This window comes from Gossypium arboreum, chromosome 13, assembly GCF_025698485.1.
Source record: "Gossypium arboreum isolate Shixiya-1 chromosome 13, ASM2569848v2, whole genome shotgun sequence".
NCBI lineage: Eukaryota > Viridiplantae > Streptophyta > Magnoliopsida > Malvales > Malvaceae > Gossypium > Gossypium arboreum.
In genome coordinates, this window is record NC_069082.1 from 116,361,465 (window position 1) to 116,385,402 (window position 23,938).

Sequence of the window (23,938 nt, forward strand, 5' to 3'; positions counted from 1 at the left end):
AAATAAGATAAAATGGTGATGTAGAAAATGGAACGATGATATATGAATGAAATGTCGCGCAAATGACAATAATGAATATACTAATAAGAACGATTTACTGAGAATCGCATAATGTATACTATTTTAACAATAATATGAACAATCAAAGATAAATTAAATGAATAGTAACACTGATAATAATAACAAAGTATGCACATAAAAGGACAATACCAACTTAAAAAATAAAGACAGAGAAATAAATAAAATAAATACATAAATAAATGTAAGAGAAAACAATTTATAAAAATATTGAAAATAAAAACCAAATTAAAATGTAAATGAAATTAAAGGTACAATTTGTAATAAAATATATAAATAATAATAATAATAATAGATAAAATAATAATAGGAATAGTAATAGTAATAATAAGAACAATATATGTACAAGTAAAAACATAAATAATCTAATTTTTAAAGTATAAAAAGGGTAATAGACAAATAGATGAATAGATAATAATAAAATAATAATAGATAATAAAATAATAATAATAATAATGGCATAAATAAAATAAATAATCAGAAAATAAAAGTTAAGAAATGAAAGAATAATAGGCGAATACAAGGATAAAATAAATAAATAAATGAATGAACAATATATAAATAGGAAAGTAATTGAATAAGCAAATGAATAAAATAAAAGAATGATGAATAAATAAACAAATAAATAAATAAATGAATTAAAATAAAAAGCGGCTTAATTGTAACTTAAATTAAATTAAAGGGACAAATTGAAGAAAATAAATACATAAAGTCTAAAATGTAATGCGCGTAAACAAGCGAGGACTAATTAAGAAATTAACCCAATCTTCTGGACACGGGTCCCTTCTCTAGGGACTAAATTGAAATGCGTGAAAAATTCAATGGCCAAATCTATAAAAATTAAAAGAAATGGATTTGGGCCCCATTGTAAACCATTCGAAAAGCGGAAGGATTGAAAGGGTAACTATACCCTTTGTTGAAAACACACGGATCCTCTGGAATGGGTCGGATCGGCGCGCGGGTCAAGAGTGAAACGACATCGTTTTGGAGATATTGAAGCCAGCCCTAAAACGACGTCGTTTTAAGGGCCTATTTAAGCTAAATTTTTTACAAAAAAATAATTTCCTGCCTAGGTTAAAAAAAACTTCAAAAAAAAAACTCTCCCCTCTCTCTCAATCTCCCCACGTCAGGCCTAAGAGTCGTCGTTGACCACCGTGGCAGCCACCGATCACCGATGACAGCGCCGCCATCTACAGTGGTGGAGAATTAGACAAAGCCATTCTTTTTGTTTTTCGAGCCTCCAAACCCAAAAGATGTCATTTTTCATCGAAAACGACAAACCTTTGCCACCTAAGGCGGCGGAACGCGAAAGGTTAGGTAAGGTCGACCCCTTTTTTTATATTTTTTGTTTATTTCTTTCTTTAAAAGATTAAAAATAATAGTAAAATAAATAAAAAGATCACCTTTTTTAATTTTTGTATCTGATTTTCTCTTCTTTTTTTTTTTGTAATTGATGCTGTGTAAAAACATTACATTGAGGGATCTGACTTTTTATAGCCTTTTACAACATTGTTTACTATTTTATGTTGCTATTTCTATTACTGTTCTGTGTCTGTTGCTCATGCATGACCTCAGTCCTTTTTCATTCTTTTGCAAGTATCCTTGGAGAGTCAACAACAGGGAGCAGGTGATTTCTTTGCTCTTTTGGTGAAACGACGGCAGAGGATGTCAGATTTTGGGACGAGGAGCCTCGGGACAAGGCGCTGACATGGTGTGGAGGCAGCGGCGCCAGAACCCCTAGGGTTTCTGGCTTCTGCCGAAACTGTTTAGGTTGTGAGCCTATTTAGGTTGGGCTTAGGTTTTTTACTATTGGGCTGTTATAACCTTATTATTTTTATTTAAATTTGTGATTTGGGCCTGGGACTTTGGATTGTTGTCATTATTTTTGTTTTTTTATTGTTTTTTGGTTTTGCGCCCGGGCAAATTGGGTTATTACAAGTAAGAAATGAGTTTATTTTTTGGGGTTCTTTCATTTTTTTGTACTTTGGATGATGATGCTTTATTTGATCCCTTTATGTTTTGGGGAATGGACTTGAAGATTTGTCCTTCTCATGTTTATGCTATGACATTTTGGTTATCGATGCTTTTGTTACCTTACATTCATAATTAATTCTATGATTTTAATTCTTCGTTAAATAGTTGGATTAAAAGGAAGTATCGAAATTATATTGATTAAATTACTTTACTTGATGTGTTGTTATGTTTTTGTTCAAAAATGTTAATAAGATAGATCGTTAATACTAGCTACAAAGGTTAGATGCAAAGCCATTGCAACTCAACAAACATATGGCAAGTCATTATAACTTGCCTTATTTCGTTAGCATATTTTGAGCACAAAATTGTTAGAGCTTTGAAATGCAAATCTTTAAAAACTATTAGTAACTCATTACCAAAGACTAGTTGTGCAAGAATCTATTCAAGCAAAGACTTTTAAAAGACTCAATATGATCAAAAGTTTCATTATATAAAAGATTTGATCTACAAGGGAGTTGATATCGATAAAACTTTCACCAATATACTCTTTATTCAAGACATATTCGAAAACTACTTTTCAGAAATAAGGTATTTGCATTGATTGTGTACGGGCCCAAATTTGTCCAGCCCGTCAGGAAACTCAAACACATAAATAAATAAAAAGTCCCAAATTTTTTTTAAAAAAAGTCCAAATTACAATTAAAACCCACACTGGTCCAAATTATTAAGGCCCAATCAAATAACTTAAACCCTAGCCCACTAGCTATCAACATTTTCAACAAGCAAAAGAACCCTAGTCGCCTCTGACATCAAACACTGCTCCACCCTATGTGCGCGCGTCAGACGCCACTGACATCGCCTGCAAAGAAGAAAAAACAAAAAGAAGCAGAAAACAAAACGAAAAAAAAACAAAGAACGAATCTTATTTTTGGCTATAAAGGGCGCAATCTCAACCTTGTATTTTTTTTACGCACATTAAGAAATAAAAAAGCAAAAACGAAGGCTAAAAGAGGTTGATTTTGGATTCTTTTTTTTTTTTTGTTTTTTTCTTCGATTTCCTTTTTTTTTATTTTCTGTTTCAAGTTTATTTTAAATAAAAATATAAAAAAGGGAAAGGAGGAGTAAAAGTTTACCTAAGTCATCCCGCGATTTCGTCGTCGGAAGTCCTTATCCGGCGCCGAAATTGAACCAATAAAGGGTGGGGGTCCTTTGTTTCTTTCTTTTTTTTTTTGATTTTTCAGACTAGGAGGATTTGGCCTCCTCAAAATATGAAGAAACGAGGGTTTTAAAAAAACCCATTATGTGCGACGGCGGCCACTGGCCACAGTGGTAGCACGGCGGACAGATGAGAAAGCGAGGGTTGACCAAAAGGGGGGATTTGAGAGAAAATTTTTAAAGAGTTAAGTTTTTTTTTTAGAAGGTAACAGAATGATTTTTTAGAAAAAAAAAGTTGCTTTTATACATAATCAAAACGGTGCCGTTTTGCACCCAAGACCCCAGCGCCAAAACGGCGCCGTATAGGGCCTTTGTCCGCGTAACTTGACCCGTGCCCGCAAGGGATCCGCGCATTTTTGACCTAATGGTCTATTTGCACATTGGATGCCTCTGCTTTTGTAGCGTGCTTCAAGGGGGTCCCATGTTACCTTTTTATTTTGATTTCTGCCCCAGGATTTTACCTCTGTTTTAGTTTGGTCCTAGGACTATTTGAAGAGGCAGACGTGTGAAACACAACGTATAAGGGCTGGGAATATTTTCCCAATCGGTCCCTCTATTTTTAAGCGCGTCTCATCTCGATCCTTGATGGCTTATTTTTTTATTTGCAATTTGTACCTTAAATTTCAACTCAATTTCAGCCTAGTCCTCTGTTTAATTAATTAATTAATTAATTTATTCTGTCTTTTTTAAAACTGCTAATATTATTCATTTTAAGTTTTTTATATATTATTTATTTTAAATCATTTTATTATTACTTATTCTAATCCTTTTCTATTTTAAAATATTATCTATTTTAAATATGTTACATATATTATTTATTTTAAACTATTATACATATTACTTATTTTAAATTTTTTATCTTTTATTTTAAAATATTTTATATATAATAGGTATTTTAAAATTTCTTATATGTTATTTAGTTATACTAGTTTATAGGTTAATTATTTTAAATTTCTTTTATTGTTATTTATTTTGAACTTTCCATATATCACTTATTTTAAAATATTTTTATATACTCCTTATTTTAAACTTTTATATATGTATATGTTACCTTGGGTTATATATATATATATATATTATTTAAACTTTTTTGTATATTATTTATTTTAATTTTCTCTTTTACATATTATTTATTTTAAGCTCTTTTATTTGTTTCCTTTTAGAGGGTTCTTTTTATTATTTTATGTATTATTTATTTTAATTTATTTTACATATTAATTTATTTCAAATTGTTATATATTTTATTTATGTCAAATCTTTTTCATATATTGTTATTTTGAACCATTCTTTTGTATTATGTGTTTTAAGTTTTAATTATTTCGTTTGTTATCGATTTTAAACTTTTTATCTTGTTTACTTTAATTTTTTTCGTATATCATTTCACTTCATTTGTCTTTGATTATTGATTGGTATTAAAAATAATATATATCGTGTGAATATTGCCATTACATGTTCTAGAAATTATTATTTACATCTTCATATTGTCGACATTCATCAACATTGTATCTAATTTGTGTTTTATTATTCCATGCTCTATGTTATAATTTTGTTTTATCTAGTTTAAATCACATTGTGTGTTAAAGCTTAAATACATTTATTCAATATAGACTGTTTTACTTTATTTCAAACAAAATAAACACACGTTGCTAATTGTTGCACTCATTATTATTCAAAAAAAAAAAGAAAAAATTTCAAAATAAGGCAATATTTTGCATTTCGGGAATTCAAGAAATCGTACCCTAACTTACGGGGTTTCGATTTTCTTGTTTAACCTAAATGGCTAAATATCCTTTTAGATTTCAAAATACACAAAGTTTTGATAAAATAAAAGCAAACTTGTTCTCGAGGGATCAAACGTCGCATCCTAACTTACGGGATGTGGCATTTTGTTATCTTAGGACGAGTGAAATTTTCATGCTCGTTTCCATTTAATTCAAGCATTTTCTAAAATGAATTTTAATAAAAAGGACTGTATTTTTCAAAACCTTTTCAAAATTTCAACTCTCGACATTAAGGCATTAATTAATCAATTAGGTACCAGTTTTGGGCATGACGAGGGTGCTAATCCTTCCTCGCACGTAACCGACTCCCGAACCTATTTTCTTGAATTTCGTAGACCAAAATCTTTGTTTTAGTAAATCGACCGTTTATTTAAAACAATCAAATTACGAGGTGATCCGATCATACCTTATAAAAAGGATTGGTGGCTACTCCATTTTCATTTTTAAAATAAATCGATGTCCTTCTTCAAAAAAAAAATAGTTTCGACAGATTGCATTTTAATAAGCTACATTATATTTGTTTAAGAGGAAGCTTGTTTTAGGTTTAAATAGAGTGATAGAGAGCAGTTGTTTATTGAAGTACTTATTTTCAATGCTTATTTCTTTTATTCAATAAAATAACATAATCTTAATACATTATTATATAATAAATATTTTTATAATTTATTTTAATAAATATAAACATTTTAAATTTTATTTATAATCTAGGATAAATATAATTTGTATTTATATATATTTTTGGCCAGATATATTAATAAGCAGTAGTTAAATATTTATTGGCATTCCAAAAAACCAAGATTAACCTTATTATTGTCATCTTTTTTCAATCAATTTTATATTTATATGACTATATCGATTAAGAGTATCTTTCTTTTAATATCTTGGCTTATTAAACTTCTTTATATTGAATAAACAATTCATTTTTTTAATTGACTCGAAATTTAATATGTACAGAGAGATGAAACATTTGGAATAAATAAATATATATCATATAAAACTTACAAAACCTTGTAAAACTTTAATCTATTTTACAATAATAAATATATGTATATATGCATACGAGTTTTTACATTCTGTGGAGGACTTCCAACCTCAGCCAGCCATTTTAGACTTGAACTTTCTTAAGGTAGTGCAAATATATCATATTTCTTTTAGGCTTTTCGCCAAACAAGGTTGGTGCACGGTAACAGCGTGCAGTGTACTTGGGTTGGTGAGCCTGCCTTGCACACGCATTCAAATTAAGACTAAGGCACTAAAGCCAATGTCAACCTCGAAAATTTTCTATATAAATGGGCACTCCTCTGAAACCAAGCTGCACCATTGCCTTCACTTGTATCACTCTTATCCTCTTCCACAAACACCTCCTCGCTATCTTTTAACTCAAATTTACACAAACCAATGGCTCCAACACTTGCTGATCCATTCAATGATTCTTCTGCTCTCATTAACTTTGTTATTAACCAAGGGAATGGAGTGAAGGGTTTGTCCGAACTGGGTCTTAAAGCCCTCCCTAAGCAGTATATCCAACCTTTGGAAGAGAGGATGTGCATGACTAGTTTCGTACCCCAAGGGTCAATTCCTATCATTGATATGTCAAACTGGGAAGATCCCAACGTAGCGAAATCTATTTGTGATGCTGCTTCGGAATGGGGCTTCTTTCAGATTGTTAATCATGATGTGCCTGTTGAAGTGTTGGAGAATGTTAAAGATGCTACTTATAACTTCTTTAGATTGCCAGCTGAGGTTAAAAATAAGTATTCGAAGGAACATTCATCTTCAAACAACGTGAGGTTTGGTACAAGTTTTACCCCTCAAGCAGAAAAGGCTCTCGAGTGGAAAGATTATCTCAGCTTGTTTTATGTCTCTGAAGAAGAAGCTTCTGCACTATGGCCTCCAGTTTGCAGGTACGAAAAAAGTTAATCGTTAGATTTTCTTTAATCCTTAAACATCGTGGCTTGCACTCCTTTCGCTGACAAATATATTAATATATCTTTTCGGTTTTTTTAGGCAGCAAGTGTTAGATTACATGAAGAAGTCCGAAGTTGTCATTAAACAACTATTACAGGTGCTAATGAAGGGTCTAAATGTCAATGAGATTGATGCGGCAAAAGAATCATTATTGATGGGTTCAATGAGGACTAACCTTAACTACTATCCTAAATGTCCAAACCCTGAACTCACTGTCGGAGTAGGTCGTCACTCTGATGTCTCAACTCTTACAATTCTTCTTCAAGATGAGATTGGGGGACTTTTCGTAAGAGGAAACAAGGGAGATGATTGGATTCATGTTCCTCCAATTAAAGGTTCTCTTGTGATCAATGTTGGAGATGCACTACAGATAATGAGCAATGGAAGGTATAGGAGTGTTGAACATCGTGTGGTTGCTAATGGAAGTAAGAACAGAATTTCAGTCCCTATTTTTGTGAATCCAAGACCTGCTGATATGATAGGACCATTGCCTGAACTGGCCGCAAATGGTGAGAAACCAATTTACAAACAAGTTCTTTATTCAGATTACGTCAAACATTTCTTTCGTAAAGCACATGACGGGAAGAAAACAGTTGAATTTGCTGAATTATAAACATCTCTGTTTCTTTATCTAATCTAGTGAATCGATTTGTAATGAAAAATGGCTAAGATAAATAATATATATGGAACTAGCCATTCTCTATGTATAAGATTAAAAAAAAAAAAAATCTTTCATTTATTTTGAAATAATTAAAATTGTGTCTTAAATTTTTAATTAAAAATTTATTATTTTTTATATAATGTTTAGAACTACTTATACCCCTCCACAACCCTTAAATAGGAGAATAAGCGCACTCGAACTCATGTCCTCTTACACTGGGTAAATTTTAGAGACTTTTAAAAGACTTGTATTTTAAAACTTATCATTTCAAACTGCTAGTATTTGTAATTATTTTGTTAATTTGGATAATTTTTTAGAATAGTTTAAGTTACTAATATTTCAAAGTTAAAAAAATTATAAAAGAAGAATAATGATATTAATATGAATAATATAAAAATATGCAATATAAAAATAACATTAGATTTTTAAAATATATAAATATATTTAATAATATAAAATATAAAAATTAGGAACGAAGCATAAATTTTTGTTTAGGGCAAGATAAAATCATAATCTTTTTTGAGAAAATAAATTAAAGAATTGTGTCGTAACCATCCATGAAAAACGCGAATCGACTTTTATTTTGGAAATGAAAACGAAAAAGACGGAGTCGCCACCAATCCTTTTTGATGAGGTGTGATCGGGTCACCTTCAATTAATCATTTTAATAAAAGTTAAGATTTACTAAAACGATAATTTTTGGTCTACGAAAATCAAAAAATGAGTTCGGGAGTCGATTCACATACGAGGAAGGATTAGCACCTCGATACGCCCAAAATTGGGACCTAGTTGATTAATTAGTGTCTTAGTGTCGAAAATTTGAAAACTTGAAAGAATTTAAAATACGATCCCTCTTTGTATTAATGCTGATTTAAAAATCATCGAATAAATTAAAACGGATGTTAAGGACCCTCTCATCTCGAAGTAATAAAATGTCACGCCCAGCAAGTTAGGACACGACATCTCGAACTTTGAGAATGAGCTTGCTCTTATTTAAAATTCATGTATTTTAACCCCTTTTAAAAGGATATTCGGTTAGTTAGAGTGAACGAAGAAAATCGAAACCCAGTAAGTTAGGGCACGTTTCCTCGAATTTTTGAACACCGAATATTGCCTTTATTTGCGAAAAATCTTATTTCGAAGTAACAAAATGTCGTACCCGGTAAGTTAGGGCACCACACCTTGCATCTCTGAAAATAAGTATTTTCTTTTTTAAACTCGTATTGTGATTAAAAAGAATATTCCGTTATTTAGGTAAAATGAGAAGAAATCGAAACCCAGTAAGTTAGGGCACGATTATCTCGAATTACCTAATACGGGATATTACTTTTATGAAAGAATTGTTTTAATATATTGAGTAGAAAATAACGTGATTTATAGTAAAACGTAAAAGCAAATTATGGTATTAATATATATAATAATACGATAATAGGTGTGATGATGTCAAAAACAATAATATGAACAATTATAAAAGATGAAATAATAGCAAAGCTTAGTAACATGTAAATGTAAACAAATGCATGAGAAGAATGAAATAATCGAATACATAAGTAAATAAATAAATAAATAAAAATAAATAAAACATGACAAAATAAAGAAAATGATAATGATAACGAAAACGATAATAATAATAATAATAATATAAATAATAATAATGGTAACAATGTAAAAAAACAATTATTAACAATATTTCATAAATATGTACATATATATTAAAATAAATATATGATAATATTAAAAGTATACACGTAATATATACACAATATATATAAAATATACATAATATATTAAAATATAGACATAATATACATGAAGAAATATATATATATATAATGTTTAAGAAGAACAAATACACGTAATATTATATTAATATATATGCGTAATATGGAGTATAATGTATATATATTAAAAGAATACATATGTGACATGCGAATACATTAATAAGAACGATAATACTAAAACTAATAATAATACTATATAACATATATATGTATAAGTATTAAATAAGAATGATAATGATAGAATGCTAATAAATAAAAATACAAGCATAATAACAATAATAAAATATAATATTATGAATAATATTAAAATTAAAATAGAATAATGAGAAAAAAGTGGAAAAGGGACGAAATTGGATAGAAAATGAATTTTTTGAGGCGAATTTAAAATAAATAAAAGAAAAGGGGACTGATTTGAACACGCAAAAAACCAGGAAGGTCTAAAAGAGGAAATATCCCGACCCCCTAAAACGGCGTCGTTCGCATAGGTACCAAATTGAAAACGAAATAAATTTCAGGGTAAGATTAAAATTAAAAAAAAACTTAATTGCGAAGTCATGTGAAAGCGGAGGGGCCAAAAGTGCAAATAACCCTTCCGGTTCAAAAACACGAGGATCCCATGCCTGACGGGTCGGGTTGGCCCGCTCCACCCCAAAACGGCATCGTTTTATGCCTTGGGGGGGAGGACCGAAACGCTGCCGTTTCGGTCAGCCTATAAAACCCAATTTTTTTTTAAATCCTTCATTTCCTTGATGTTTCAGAAAAAAAAAAAGAGAGAGAGTTCTCCCTTTCTCTCTGGAAAAATCCCAGATCCCGGCCAGGAGGGGTCGTCGGACCGCCGCAGGGTCATCGCCGGCCGCCGTCGCGCGATGGCCGAAATTTCGAAAGGTATATTCTTTTCTTTTTAAATTTTCTATTATTTTTTGTGTTTATAGTATATATATATGCGAAATAAAAGGTTCTAAAAATAGAAAAGAAAAAAAGAAAAAAAAATAGAATCACCTTTGTTTTTTTTTTTTTTATTCTATGTATTTCGGTTTCTTCAGGTTTGGTTTTTTTCTTGATTTGCTGTTGTGTGGTTTTTACTCTCTGATTTGTATTTTAAAATCAAATATGGTTTCTATTGCTCACAGAAATGCCCAATCCCTACAATGGTTTTGGATTTGGCCTTTTATAGCCATTTTACATGATTTCTATACTATTTACTGTCTTTTCCTTGGTCTTTCAGGTGAACGGCGGTGGCAGTGGACAGGTGTGCCACTTGCACTGGTGATGTGACCATGGCGGTGGGTGGTTGGCGCTGACGGCAGAGGATAGGTTAGGGTTTCAGATTTTCTGAAACCCTAATTTGACTAATGGGTCTGGGGTTTGGGTTTGATTTAGGTTGGGCTTTAGTTTTTTTTTATTTGTTTTAGGTATTGGGCTAGGGTTGTAATGGGTTTTGGGTAGGTAGATTTGGGTTAATTTGGGTTGGGCTTGGTTCTGGTTTTTTTTTTTTTTGTTTAAGGCCCGGGCGAAATTTGGCTTGTACAAATTGTATCCTGTTGAGGAAGAAAATAGTTATTTTATTAAGTTTCTTTGTTGATCTTATTTGGATGGCCTTATTAGAATAAATTTTTTATTATATTAATTTCTACTCTACCTTCCCCGAGTTCATTCTCGACAGAACCCATTCATTTAAAATATTTTGTTAGATTCTTTTTGATCTTCTTTTTTTTTTTTAATTTCGTTGGAAATCAATAAAGACAATTCCTATTTGAAATAGATATTTCTACAAGTATTTTATAATTCAGAAACAATTGTTTCTTGCACAGATTGTCTATTAATCTACTATAATTATTGGATACCCTCACTTAGCGAATTACTGCATTTATTCGAGTGATCCTGAAACGATGAAAATCTCTTTTTTCCCTATCTCTATCCCGATGAGCTAAAACCAAAGCTTTTATTCTTTGTTGAGTAAAAATGATTAAATTGAATCATTAATTTTTTAAAAGAGTTAATATTATCTCTCTCTTTTTCATTTAGTCAAATATTAGAAAAGCCTAAATTGACTCTTTTAATTTGGAGAGAGGCTAAAGAGCAATTTTCTCATTTAGCCAAGAAGGGTTGGATAAAAATAATATTGGAATTAAATAAAATTACATTTTGAGGTTTATTTTTTTTAATTTTCTAGTACCATGTGAATTTTGAAAAATCTTTTTTTTAAAGTTGAAATTGAGTTACTCCAAATCGCTTTTGAAAATTTTAAAATAAAAAAAAATCAAGTTAAATGTAAAAGCATTTATAGGACGAAATTATATATGTTGCTAAATAATGATATTACATGTAATAATTATGGCTACAAAAAGGTGAAATGTTGCTTAAATAAGAAAAGGTAATCTACAAAAATAGTCACTTTTGTTTGCCTTAGGTTACATTTTAGTCACTTATGTTTGAGATGTTATGTTTGAGTCACTTATATTATTATTTTGTTACGAAGTGATCACTCTACCGTTAAGTTCCGTTATCTCTCTAACGGTAATCCTACGTGGCAGTCCAACTAGATTTTAAGTGCAAACTTGGATTTCTAAACGGGATGAAAATAGATTTTTAATTAAAAAATTTAATTAATTAAAATTTTTAAACCTAAACCTTAACTAAAAAAACTTTTCATATCCTCTTTTTAATTTTTCTTCCATCTCTTCTTTTTACCAATGGGTTTTTTTTTTCATTTGACTGGAAATACTATTATTAAGATCAAAATAGTTGAAATCAAGAATAAGAAAGAATAATTAAAAATTTTAATTAATTAAATTTTTTAATTAAAAATCTATTTTCATCCCATTTAGAAATTCAAGTTGGCACTTAAAATCTAGTTGGACTGCCACGTAGGATTACCGTTAGAGAGATAACGGAACTTAACGGTAGAGTGATCACTTCGTAACAAAATAATAACATAAGTGACTAAAACGTAATATTTTAAACATAAGTGACTAAAATGTAACCTGAGGCAAACAAAAGTGACTATTTTTGTAGATTACCCATAAGAAAATTTATGCAACAATAATTCATGTGTTATAGAAAATTAATAAAACAATAAAAAAGTGGATGAAAATACGAGATAATTTTTCATTGTCGTATTTTCACTTACAAGGTGCTATTTATAAGCTCCTTTACATTTAATTACATTTAATGAAGTAAGTTTTCTTAATTACTCCATTTAATGATCTCTTTGTTATAAATGAAATAAAGAGTTTTATTACTTAAATATGCTTAGGGGGTTATAGACATCCATTTAATTTACAACACTCCCCCTTGGATGTCTTTTTAAATAAAAATATGCCTTATTAAAACCTTTATTAAGAAAAACCCCGTGGGATAAAAACCTGATGAAGGAAAAAGAGTACACAATCTCCTATTACAAGTTGCCTCGTTAAAAACCTTTACCAGGAAAACCCAGTGGGACAAAACATTGGTTAAAGGAAAAGAATACAACATGTTTTAGACTCCCCCTAATGGCGACATCACATTATACCTTTGAGTCGACGCATTCCAATCTTGTTTCGTAGTCTTTCAAATGTTGAAGTTGACAATGCCTTGGTAAAAAGATTTGCTAAATTATCACTAGAACAAATTTGTTGAACTTCTATGTCACCTTTCTTCTCAAGATCATGAGTGAATAATAATTTTGGTGAAATATGTTTTGTTCTGTCACCTTTGATATAACCACCCTTTAATTGAGCTATACATGCTGCATTATCTTCGTATAAGATAGTTGGCATATTTTCCTGTAAAGGCAAATTACATATCTTCTGGATATGTTAGGTTAATAATCTTAGCCAAACACACTCTCGGCTTGCCTCATGCATTGCAATTATTTCAGCATGATTTGAAGAGGCAGCAGCTAATGTTTGCTTTGTTGAACGCCATGATATGGCAATACCTCCACATGTAAATAAATATCCCATTTGAGATCGACCTTTATATGGATCCGATAAATATCCAGCATCAGCATAACCAACTAATAGGGATTTTGAATCATTTGAATAAAATAACTCCATATCAATGGCTCCTTTGAGATATCTAAATACATGTTTAATTCCATTCCAATGTCTACGTGTTGGAGAAAAACTAAATCTTGCTAACAAGTTTACAGCAAAAGCTATATCAGGTCTTGTGTTATTTGCAAGATACATCAATGCTCCTATGGCACTTAGATATGGTACTTCAGGACCAAGAAACTCTTCATCATTCTCACAAGGACGAAATTGGTCTTTATTCACATCTAACGATCGTACAACCATCGGGGTACTCAATGGATGTGTTTTATCATCTTTTTCGTATAACTTGACTGATGGACATGAATTCCATCTTTTAAATGCTCGATCTGCAGGCCAAGACAAAATTTTGTTTTTCCATGATCTTTCATCTCAAATTCGTTCTGTAAATAATTTATTGCATTTTGAAGCTCTTTAGGAGTTCCAAGAATATTTAGATCATCAACATAAATAGAAATTATCACAAAGTTTGATTCAGACTTTTTTTATAAAAACACATGGGCAGATTGGATTATTTTTATAACCTTCTTTTAACAAATATTCACTAAGACGATTGTACCACATACGTCCAGATTGTTTTAATCCATATAAACTTTTCTTTAATCTGATTGAGCAATTTTCCCGGGAAACTCTATATCTTTCAGGGATTTTAAATCCTTCTGGAATTTTCATATAAATTTCACTATCAAGTGTACCATACAAATAGTTGTAACAACATCCATTAGACGCATGTCAAGTTTTTCACGTACTACCAGACTAATAAGGTATCTAAATGTGATTGCATCCACCACAGGAGAATATGTCTCTTCATAATCAAAGCCGGGTCTTTGCGAAAATCCTTGTGCTACAAGTTGTGATTTATATGTTACGACTTCATTTTTCTCATTTCATTTTAGCACAAATATCCATTTATATCCTATCGGCTTTACATATTTAGGTGTTTGGACTATAGGTCAAAAAAGCTCAGTTAAGAAAGTGAATTTAATTCTGCTTGAATTGCGTCTTTCCATTTTGGCCAATCTTTTCTATTTCTACATTCCTCAATAGATTTAGGCTCAGGATCCTCATTTTCTTTTGTTATTTCAATAGCAACATTATAAGCTAAATTGTTGTTGGCAACTATATTTTTTCGATTCTATCTTTTTCCTGAAGTAACATAATTTATTGAGATTTCTTTGATATCACCATTTTCAGGTACCTGAACCTTTTCTGGGGTTTTTTGATTAGTTATATCTTTGGCTTCTTCTAGGGCACTTGCCTCCACAATATTACCATCTTAAATAATTGCTCCTTTCCTTTTACGAGGATTTTTATCTTTGGAACCGATTGGCCTTCCACGCTTCAGGCGTGGATTACTTTCTTTTGCACTAACAATTTGCCTTATTGGGATATCAATTCGTATTGGAGCATTTTCAGCTAGTATGTGAGATTTTGTAATTCTCTTTAGGTCAGTAAATGAATCTGGCAGTTGATTGGCAATGTTCTGCAAATGTATAATCCTTTGAAATTCTTGTTCACATTGACTTGTACGAGGATCTAATTGAGAAATGATGATCCATTCCATGTAATTTCTTTGACCAATTGTATTTTCTCTCCCCCTAATATTGGGAATGTTGTTTCATCAAAATGACAATCAATAAATCGTGCAGTAAATAAATCTCCAGTTAATGGGTCAACATATTTAATTATAGAAGGAGATTCATAACCAACATATATTCCCAACCTCCTTTGAGGACCCACTTTGTGCGTTGTAGTGGAGCAATTGGAATATATACTGCACATCTAAAAATTCTAAGATGGGAAATATTTGACTCCTGACCAAAAGCCAATTGTAATGAAGAGTACTTATTATAACTTTTTGGCCTTAAGCGCACAAGTGCTGCTGCATGCAAAATAGCATATCCCCAAGATGTAACAGGGAGTTTTGTTCTCATGAATAATGGCCGAGCTATTAGTTGGAGGCGTTTGATAAACGATTCAGCTAAACCGTTTTGTGTATGAACATGAGCTATAGGATGTTCAACTTTTATCCCAATTGACATACAATAATCATTAAAAACTTGGGATGTAAACTCACCAACATTATCAAGATGAATAGTTTTGATTGCATAATCTGGAAATTGTGTTCTTAATCGAATTATTTGAGCAAGTAGTTGATAATAAGCACACATGTGACCACCTACTAGAAGCATCTATTAATACCATAAAATATCTAAATGGTCCACATGGTGGATGAATGGGCCACATATATCACCTTGAATACGTTCCAAAAATGCTGGAGATTCAATCCCAACTTTAGCTGGTAATGGTCTAATAATCAATTTTCCTTGAGAACAAGCGACACAAGATAAATCCTTGAATTCAAGATTCTTTTGGTTCTTTAATGGGTGTCCAATTGAATTCTCGATGATTCTTCGCATCATAATAGATCCGGGATAGCCTAATCGGTCATGCCAAATATTAAAAATATGTGGCTCTACAAACTTCTGGTTTGTAGTAACATGTGACTCAATTGCACTAATATGTGTATAATATAAACCTGATGAAAAAGCAGGTAGCCTTTCCAAAATATATTTCTTTCCACATTCAACATTTGTGATATATAGATATTCAACATTTTTCTCATTCATAGTCTCAATATGATATCCATTAAGACGAATATCTTTAAACCTTAATAAATTTCTTTGAGACTTGGTGGAATATAAAGCATCATCAATGATAAATTTTGTACCCTTAGGTAATAATATAATAGCTCTCTCAGAGCCTTCAATAAGTTTTGAACTGCCCGATATTGTATTAACATGGGCATTACTCATTGTCAAATGAGAAAAATATTTTTTTATCTTTGAGAATCGTATGTGTTGTAGCACTATCTGCAAGACACATGTTTTCATTGATTTTGGGTCCATCGAAATTTTGTTGAATATTCACATTCTTCATAAAAACAAACAAAATATAATATGAGAAATATTACAAATATTTATTAAATATATAAATTATTCATTATGCAAGAAAATAAAATATACTTAAAACAACAGAAAAATGTCAAAATAAATCAATTTTTCTAATGATTCTCAAAGAAATCTGCCACATCTAGGTGAGTTGTTATCCTTTTTCTCAATCTCAACATGAATGATTTAATTCTTAACTATCTTTTCGATAAAATTTCCGGGCTAAATACCGATACGAAAAAACTAAGCCTACTGGAAATGGCACTGAGACAGGCTTTATCACAGGATTGAATCTGCCCGGACTTGATTTGATGATCCGCCCTTTCCATGGGGCACAGGCCTTAGGGACGTAGGAACTTGCTGGCTATTGAAACTATCCTTACTTTATTAACGGGAACTGACTTGACTCGCTAGGGGTAGGGCTGAGGATCCAGCATCCCAACCTGAATTAGAGGGGCGCTCCAATTCGAAGCGTGGGCTACTAAGGAAGGCCCCTTTCCATATCGGGTAGAGTCTTCAATAGTGTTTTGGAATTCATCGATATGGGAGTACAAATTTTTCAGGTACTCTAACAGATAGAGCTTTTTCTGCGGCATATTGAGAGCCATATAGTCTCCCGCCAATCAAAAATCTGCCACATCTAGGTGAGTTATTATTATAGTGAATATCTTCATCTTTTGCCTCCATTTCATCATTTTGGGATATAAAATTTGTCTCTATATGCTTTCCCTTCCTTTTAATGGATGCTTGATAAAGTTCCACTAAATGCTCAAACGTACGATAGGTACGTGATCAATGCCCCTTCATACCACATCTGTAGCATATATTCTCAACAATCTTTGAAGGATTATTTTGACCACTTCTTTCTTGTCTTTCATTGTTATTCTTTTTCTGGTAGTTAGAAGTGTCATTGTTATGACCACCATGATAACGATTACTAATACGTCCTCGACCACGTCCCCCACTATGTCCACGACCACGGCCGCGACTTTTATATTTTCTATTTTCATAATTATTATGTACTGCTACATTCACTAGGGAATGGTGCAAGACCAGTGGGACGAATTCCATGTTTCATCAATAGCTCATTATTTTGTTCAGCCACCAAAAGGCATGAAATCAATTCAGAATACCATTTAAAACCTTTTTCACGGTATTGTTGCTGTAAGAGCACATTAGTAGCGTGAAAGGTTGAAAATGTTTTCTCTAACAAGTCCTCATCAGTTATGGTTTCTCCACATAATTTTAGTTGAGAACTAATTTTGAAAAGTTTTGAATTGTATTCACTTACAGTCTTAAAATCTTGCAACCGTAAGTGCATCCAATCATAACGAGCTTTAGGGAGTATCAGAGTTTTCTGATGGTCAAATCGTTCTTTCAAATTTTTCCACAACTCAAGAGGGTCTTTCACAGTGAGATATTCCACTTTTAATCCTTCATGCAGATGATGACGGATGAAAATCATTGCTTTTGCCTTGTCTTGATTAGATGCTTCTTTATCTGCTAATATAGTATTCCCTAGACCTTTAACATCTAGGTGAATTTTAGCATCTAACACCCATGACAAATAATTCTTGCCTGAGATGTCTAAGGCCGCAAATTCAAGTTTGACAAGATTTGACATTATAATCACTTGAATCAAAATACGTATACCGTATATAGTTTAACGAGAGTTATACAGGCAAATTATATAAAGTCGAAATGACGTGAACTTCACTATGAACTCGTAGAAGCTCGTGCTGATAACGTGTTATAGAAAAATTAATAAAACAATAAATAAAAGTGGATGAAAATACGAGATAATTTTTCATTGTCGTATTTTCACTTACAAGGTGCTATTTATAAGCTCCTTTACATTCAATTATATTTAATGAACTAAGTTTTCTTAATTACTCCATTTAATGATCTCCTTATTATAAATGAAGTAAAGAATTTTATTATTTTAATATGCTTAAGAGGTTATAAACATCCATTTAATTTTCAACATCATGTTGTTATTTTAGACTTTCAAAATATGCAATGGTCTTTTATTTACCAATACAAGTTTAAGCAATTATATAATGGAATGTGTGCTACTATTAAGCATGGTATGTTGCTTAATACATTAAAAGCAACATTTAAGAATTGTTGCATAATGTTTAATATAATGCAATAATTTTTATATTTATTACAACTTGTTTTTTAATCAAAGATTATTAATATTTTAAGTTCACTCGAGCTAATCTAATCTCTTCAAAATACGAAATGTTTATGAGTTTAAGTAGTGTCAAACACAAATAAATATGTGCAAAATTGCCTTAACTATAAATTATTTCACACCTACTAGTGGGTGAAAGAAAACATTTGATGTAAAAACATATTTTTTTTAAAAAATTATTCAATAATGGTAAAGAACTTGTTTATAAATCTATTAAATATATGTTTGATCCTTGGATATGTTAATTTTAGTTCTTTTATTTAAAGATTATATAAAAGTATGAAAAGACAAAAGTGTAATCATAATAATATTAATAATCATTTAATAAAAATATATTAATTTTACCTAATTAATTCGTGACATTAATTTAATTAAATATATTATAATATTGTGTGTGGTTAAAACTCTTATTAGGCATCTGAGTTCAAATTTTGTCACCTTATTTTCACCCCAATATTGTATAAGAAAATTAATTTAAAAAATAATTTCTAATGTATGTTATCATGCACAACAACTACTTTAAATATATTTTAAAAAATTAATTTTAAATTTTTTATGAAATAAAATATCAATCTTTCTGAAATTCAATATTTAAAAAGAAAATAATGATTAAAAATATAATTATATGAAGAATTAAAAACTACAAAAGAAGAATTAACATGTCTCAAACAAAGGAATGGAGGTTGGAAAGATCTAAAAGAAAGCTTAGGAATATTCTTTTTAATGTAGTATAGATGGAGAATGAATAAATATTAATAAATTTTAGTTGAAAGATAATTGGCCAAATTAAGATGAACAATTATTAATTGTGTGGTTCCTCTCATGCTGCCTGAGCTTGGCTGCTTTCTTCCTATTTTTCTACCACTCTTCATTTCATTTCAACATAAATCCACATTTTATTACTAACTAATAATGAAAAAGAAAATTCATTTACAGAGCCACCACCAAACACGTTAGCATGGCTTGGGCTGTATCTAGAACTTTTTATTTTCTCATCTAATTTTATAAAAATAATTATTCTAGTTTTTATTAAGTTGAAAGATTTTTTAATGAATTTATATAAAAATATTAAATTTTATATTTAATTATTTTAGATTTAAATTAATTACTTTTCTTTAAAAAATAATATATTATTGCATAAAAATATTAGAATAAATTTTATCTTTATTATTAAGTTTTAAATATTACAAAATAAAAGACGAATTTACACTCTATACCATATTAAATTATATTTTATTATGATTTAAAATTATATAGTTTCGAGTTACACTTTAAATTAATTTTACACTGATCTATATAAATATTGCTAATATATATTATGACATTAATATATCAATGGTGGAGTTCTTTCTAACCTCAGCCAACCATTTTAGATTTCAAACTTTCTTGAGGTAGCGCAAATGCTTCATACTTCTTTTAGGCTTTGCGCCAAACAAGGTTGGTGCACGGTAATAGCGTGCAGCATGCAGTGTACTTGGGTTGGTTAGCCTGCCATGCACACGCATTCAAATTAAGACTAGGGCACTGAAGTCAATGTCAACCTTGAAAATTTTCTATATAAATAGGCACTCCATTGAAACCAAGCTGCACCGTTGCCTTCTCTTGTAACACTCTTATCCTCTTCCACAACCAGCACCTTGCTCTCTTTTAACTCCAAATTTGCACAAACCAATGGCTCCAACACTTGCCAATCCATTCAATGATTCTTCTGCTCTCATTGACTTTGTTATTAACCAAGGGAATGGAGTGAAGGGCTTGTCCGAACTGGGTCTTAAAGCCCTCCCTAAGCAATATATCCAACCTTTGGAAGAGAGGATGTGCATGACCAATATTGTACCCCAAGGATCAATTCCCATCATTGATATGTCAAAATGGGAAGATCCCAAAGTAGCTAAATCAATTTGTGATGCTGCTTCGGAATGGGGCTTCTTCCAAATTGTTAATCATGATGTGCCTATTGAAGTGTTAGAGAATGTTAAAGATGCTACTTATAACTTCTTTAAGATGCCAGCTGAGGTTAAAAATAAGTATTCCAAGGAACATTCATCTTCAAACAATGTGAGGTTTGGCACAAGTTTTACCCCTCAAGCAGAAAAGGCTCTCGAGTGGAAAGATTATCTAAGCTTGTTTTACGTTTCTGAAGAAGAAGCTTCTGCACTATGGCCTTCTATCTGCAGGTAGAAAAAATGTTACTTGTTAGATTTTCTTGAATCCTTAAACATCATACCATGCATCCCTTTTGTTGACAAATATATTAATAAACCTTTTTGGTATTGTTTTGTAGGGAGCAAGTGTTAGATTACATGAAGAAGTCCGAAGTTGTCATTAAACAACTATTACAGGTGCTAATGAAGGGTCTAAATGTCAATGAGATTGATGAGGCAAAAGAATCATTATTGATGGGTTCAATGAGGACTAACCTTAACTACTATCCTAAATGTCCAAACCCTGAACTCACTGTTGGAGTAGGTCGTCACTCTGATGTCTCAACTCTTACAATTCTTCTTCAAGATGAAATTGGGGGACTTTTCGTAAGAGGAAACGAGGGAGATGATTGGATTCATGTTCCTCCAATTAAAGGTTCTCTTGTGATCAATGTTGGAGATGCACTACAGATAATGAGCAATGGAAGGTATAGGAGTGTTGAACATCGTGTGGTCGCTAATGGAAGTAAGAACAGAATTTCAGTCCCTATTTTTGTGAATCCAAGACCTGCTGATATGATAGGACCATTGCCTGAACTGGTCGCAAATGGTGAGAAACCAATTTACAAACAAGTCCTTTATTCAGATTACGTCAAACATTTCTTTCATAAAGCACACGATGGGAAGACAACAGTTGAATTTGCTGAATTATAGACGTAAACTATACCTTCTGTTTCTTTATCCAATATAGTGAAGCTCTTGATTTTGTAACAAAAAATGGCTAAGAAAAATAATATGTATGAAACTAGCCTTTCTCTATGAAAAGGTGTATCTAGTATAAGATAAAAAAGATATCATTTATTTGTTTTGAAGTAATTACATTATTAGTCCTAAACTTTCGTTTTATTTAATTTCAATCCTTAACATTTGAAATTTATTATTTGTTCTTTATAAGTTCCAAAAATTTCATATTGGAGACATATGAGCCGAACTTATATATATATATATATATATTTATATGTGTTCCAAGTTCATGTACTCTTTATACATTTGAAATTTAGTCTCTTTACTTTAATTTTCAAAAATTAGTGCTTCTACCTTTCATATTTCAAAATTCATGTCAATTGTTAAAACTATTAAAATCTTCTATTAAATTTTTGGTATAATATTTTAAAATAAAAACTCGGTTGTTAGTCATGTAATAAAAAATATTGTAATAAACTTTAATTTAACATAATAATTTTAACGATTTGATGAGGACCAAAGAAAGCGGTGGAGTACAAGGATTGAATCCACAACTTTCGCAAAATATAGGGATTAATAACAGCATTTAACCTAATTTTAACACAATTCGACCTGAAAATTTTAAAAGCAAAAGACTAAATTCCTATAAATAAAAATATAAAATTAAAATTTACAAAGAATATAACAACTTATATCATTTAAGTTTTATATCCATTTATCTAAGATATTAAACAAAATATTATTCACTACTTACTGCATCATTTTTAATTTTATTTTTAAATTATGTATTTAAATATTAAATGAGCTTTGTTTTTAGTTTTAGCGCAAGTATATATTTTGGGTTAATATTTGATATATTGACAGTATATTTTTTCACAAGTAATCTTAAAAATATTATCGTCTTTTTTTAAAATATTTATTTTTTTAAATATTTTACTATTTCCTTACAAGACACTTATTAATTTTTGACCTTGCTTGTAGAGTCTACAAATTTTACAAGTATTGTACCAAATATTATTTAATATATTTTATCTTTAATATTTGTATTCATTTTTATTAAAATTTTATATTCTTCTAATATTTAGTATTAATATATTATACTTAATTTTATTTATATAGTGACGTATTCGTGTATCCTACGAATCTAAACCTAGGAATGATTTATAGTTGCAACCAACGGAACATTTATACTTTACGAAGCTTAAAATATACTTTGATTCTCTATACCTATAATATATTTAAATTTTAGTTATTTTACTTTAAATCACAACTTCAATTATTATTATCATTTTCTCGTCATCGTGTCTTACCCGACTTTGGGTGCCTCTCCTGTGCTTTCTTGTTCTAACTTTTGCAGCACTAATTAAATCATTTCGTTGGAGAAATACACATTTTATTAAAATTAATTAAGGGTACAAATAGAAATGGACACTAAAATATTTCCCGCATTTTATTTTGGTCACTAAATTATGTGAAATTAAATTTTTGGTTACAGAATATTAACAGCAGTTTGAAATTTGATGGAAGTGTTAATATAGACATTTTATTGGTCTAATAACAAATTTAGTCCTCTAATATTTATATATTCTATCAATTTTATTTTAAATATAAAAAAATAAATTTAGCTCTCAATATTTACAAAATTTTTCATTTTAGTTTAAATTCCAAAAAAATAAAAAATAGCCCTCTTCATTTATAATTATAAATGAGAAATTTTGTAAAATCTATTTATATAAGGAACTTGGGTAAGGAATGGTGATTTGGAGAGAGAAGAAAGAAAAGGCAAGATGGGCATGGTTTTGGATTGAAGGTTGCCATTCCATATTTCCATTGGTTACAAACAAGTTCAAAATTTGCCCATTAAGGGTGTTTTTCTTCACTCCCCATCTTTCTCCATTTGCATTTTGGCTGTTTTTATTACCCACCGCACTTTGCAATTTGTAGAAAAAGTTAGTGATATAGTATATTTAGGATTAAATAGATAGTATATGTAAATATTAGAAGGTTAAATTTATTATTAGACTAATAAAAAGTCGACACTTTCATCGAATTTCAAACAGCTATTAATTTTAGTGACAAAAATTAATTTTGAATAGTTTAGTAACTAAAATAGAAAAATAATAGGAACAATACTTTAGTGACAATATTTTACTTTACCCATTAATTAAAGTAATGAAAAAATAAAATAAAAAGACGACGACCAAACACATAGCATGGATTGGGCAGTTATTTACTTCATTAATTTATATAAAAGATCCATATTAAAAACGTTTTGTCAGATGTCAATTAGTTGTAATATTTTACTTGGTTCTTTTCTTCTTACAAATGGAATCCATGTCACCCTTACATTGCATTTGGGAGCATTTTGGGTATATTTATTTTCATTCCTGTTTTAGTTTTATATATA

General features: G+C 30.3%; 3 protein-coding genes and 1 long non-coding RNA gene across 4 annotated transcripts; 2 read left to right on the forward strand and 2 right to left on the reverse strand.

Moving 5' to 3' along the window:
* Window positions 1-2,626: 2,626 nt before the first annotated feature.
* Window positions 2,627-3,476, reverse strand: LOC128286504 (uncharacterized). Its single transcript, XR_008277085.1, has 2 exons — window positions 3,186-3,476; window positions 2,627-2,911 (listed from the first exon to the last, which is right to left on the reverse strand). It is a non-coding gene; the product is annotated as an uncharacterized LOC128286504 (long non-coding RNA).
* A 2,884-nt stretch (window positions 3,477-6,360) lies between these two features.
* On the forward strand, window positions 6,361-7,795 carry LOC108463463 (feruloyl CoA ortho-hydroxylase F6H1-3-like). The gene is made up of 2 exons (XM_017763401.2): window positions 6,361-6,952; window positions 7,056-7,795. Exons 1-2 carry the CDS (start codon window positions 6,447-6,449, stop codon window positions 7,627-7,629), a joined length of 1,080 nt encoding a protein of 359 aa, XP_017618890.1. The 5' UTR covers window positions 6,361-6,446; the 3' UTR covers window positions 7,630-7,795.
* A 9,666-nt stretch (window positions 7,796-17,461) lies between these two features.
* LOC128286846 (uncharacterized) lies at window positions 17,462-18,070 on the reverse strand. The gene has a single exon (XM_053024595.1). The coding sequence runs from the start codon at window positions 18,068-18,070 to the stop codon at window positions 17,462-17,464; it is 609 nt and encodes a 202-aa protein (XP_052880555.1).
* Window positions 18,071-20,226: 2,156 nt separating this feature from the next.
* LOC108463460 (feruloyl CoA ortho-hydroxylase F6H1-3-like) lies at window positions 20,227-21,663 on the forward strand. The gene is made up of 2 exons (XM_017763399.2): window positions 20,227-20,820; window positions 20,928-21,663. Exons 1-2 carry the CDS (start codon window positions 20,315-20,317, stop codon window positions 21,499-21,501), a joined length of 1,080 nt encoding a protein of 359 aa, XP_017618888.1. The 5' UTR covers window positions 20,227-20,314; the 3' UTR covers window positions 21,502-21,663.
* The last annotated feature ends 2,275 nt before the right edge of the window (window positions 21,664-23,938 follow it).

What these genes read in the sequence shown, in the direction of transcription:
- LOC108463463 (XM_017763401.2), top strand. Translation starts at nt 6,447, where the DNA reads ATGGCTCCAACACTTGCTGATCCATTCAATGATTCTTCTGCTCTCATT. An exon ending in CTATGGCCTCCAGTTTGCAG is followed by an intron (nt 6,953 to 7,055) that starts GTACGAAAAAAG and finishes CGGTTTTTTTAG; the next exon opens with GCAGCAAGTGTTAGATTACA.
- LOC128286846 (XM_053024595.1), bottom strand. Translation starts at nt 18,070, where the DNA reads ATGTCAAATCTTGTCAAACTTGAATTTGCGGCCTTAGACATCTCAGGC.
- LOC108463460 (XM_017763399.2), top strand. Translation starts at nt 20,315, where the DNA reads ATGGCTCCAACACTTGCCAATCCATTCAATGATTCTTCTGCTCTCATT. An exon ending in CTATGGCCTTCTATCTGCAG is followed by an intron (nt 20,821 to 20,927) that starts GTAGAAAAAATG and finishes ATTGTTTTGTAG; the next exon opens with GGAGCAAGTGTTAGATTACA.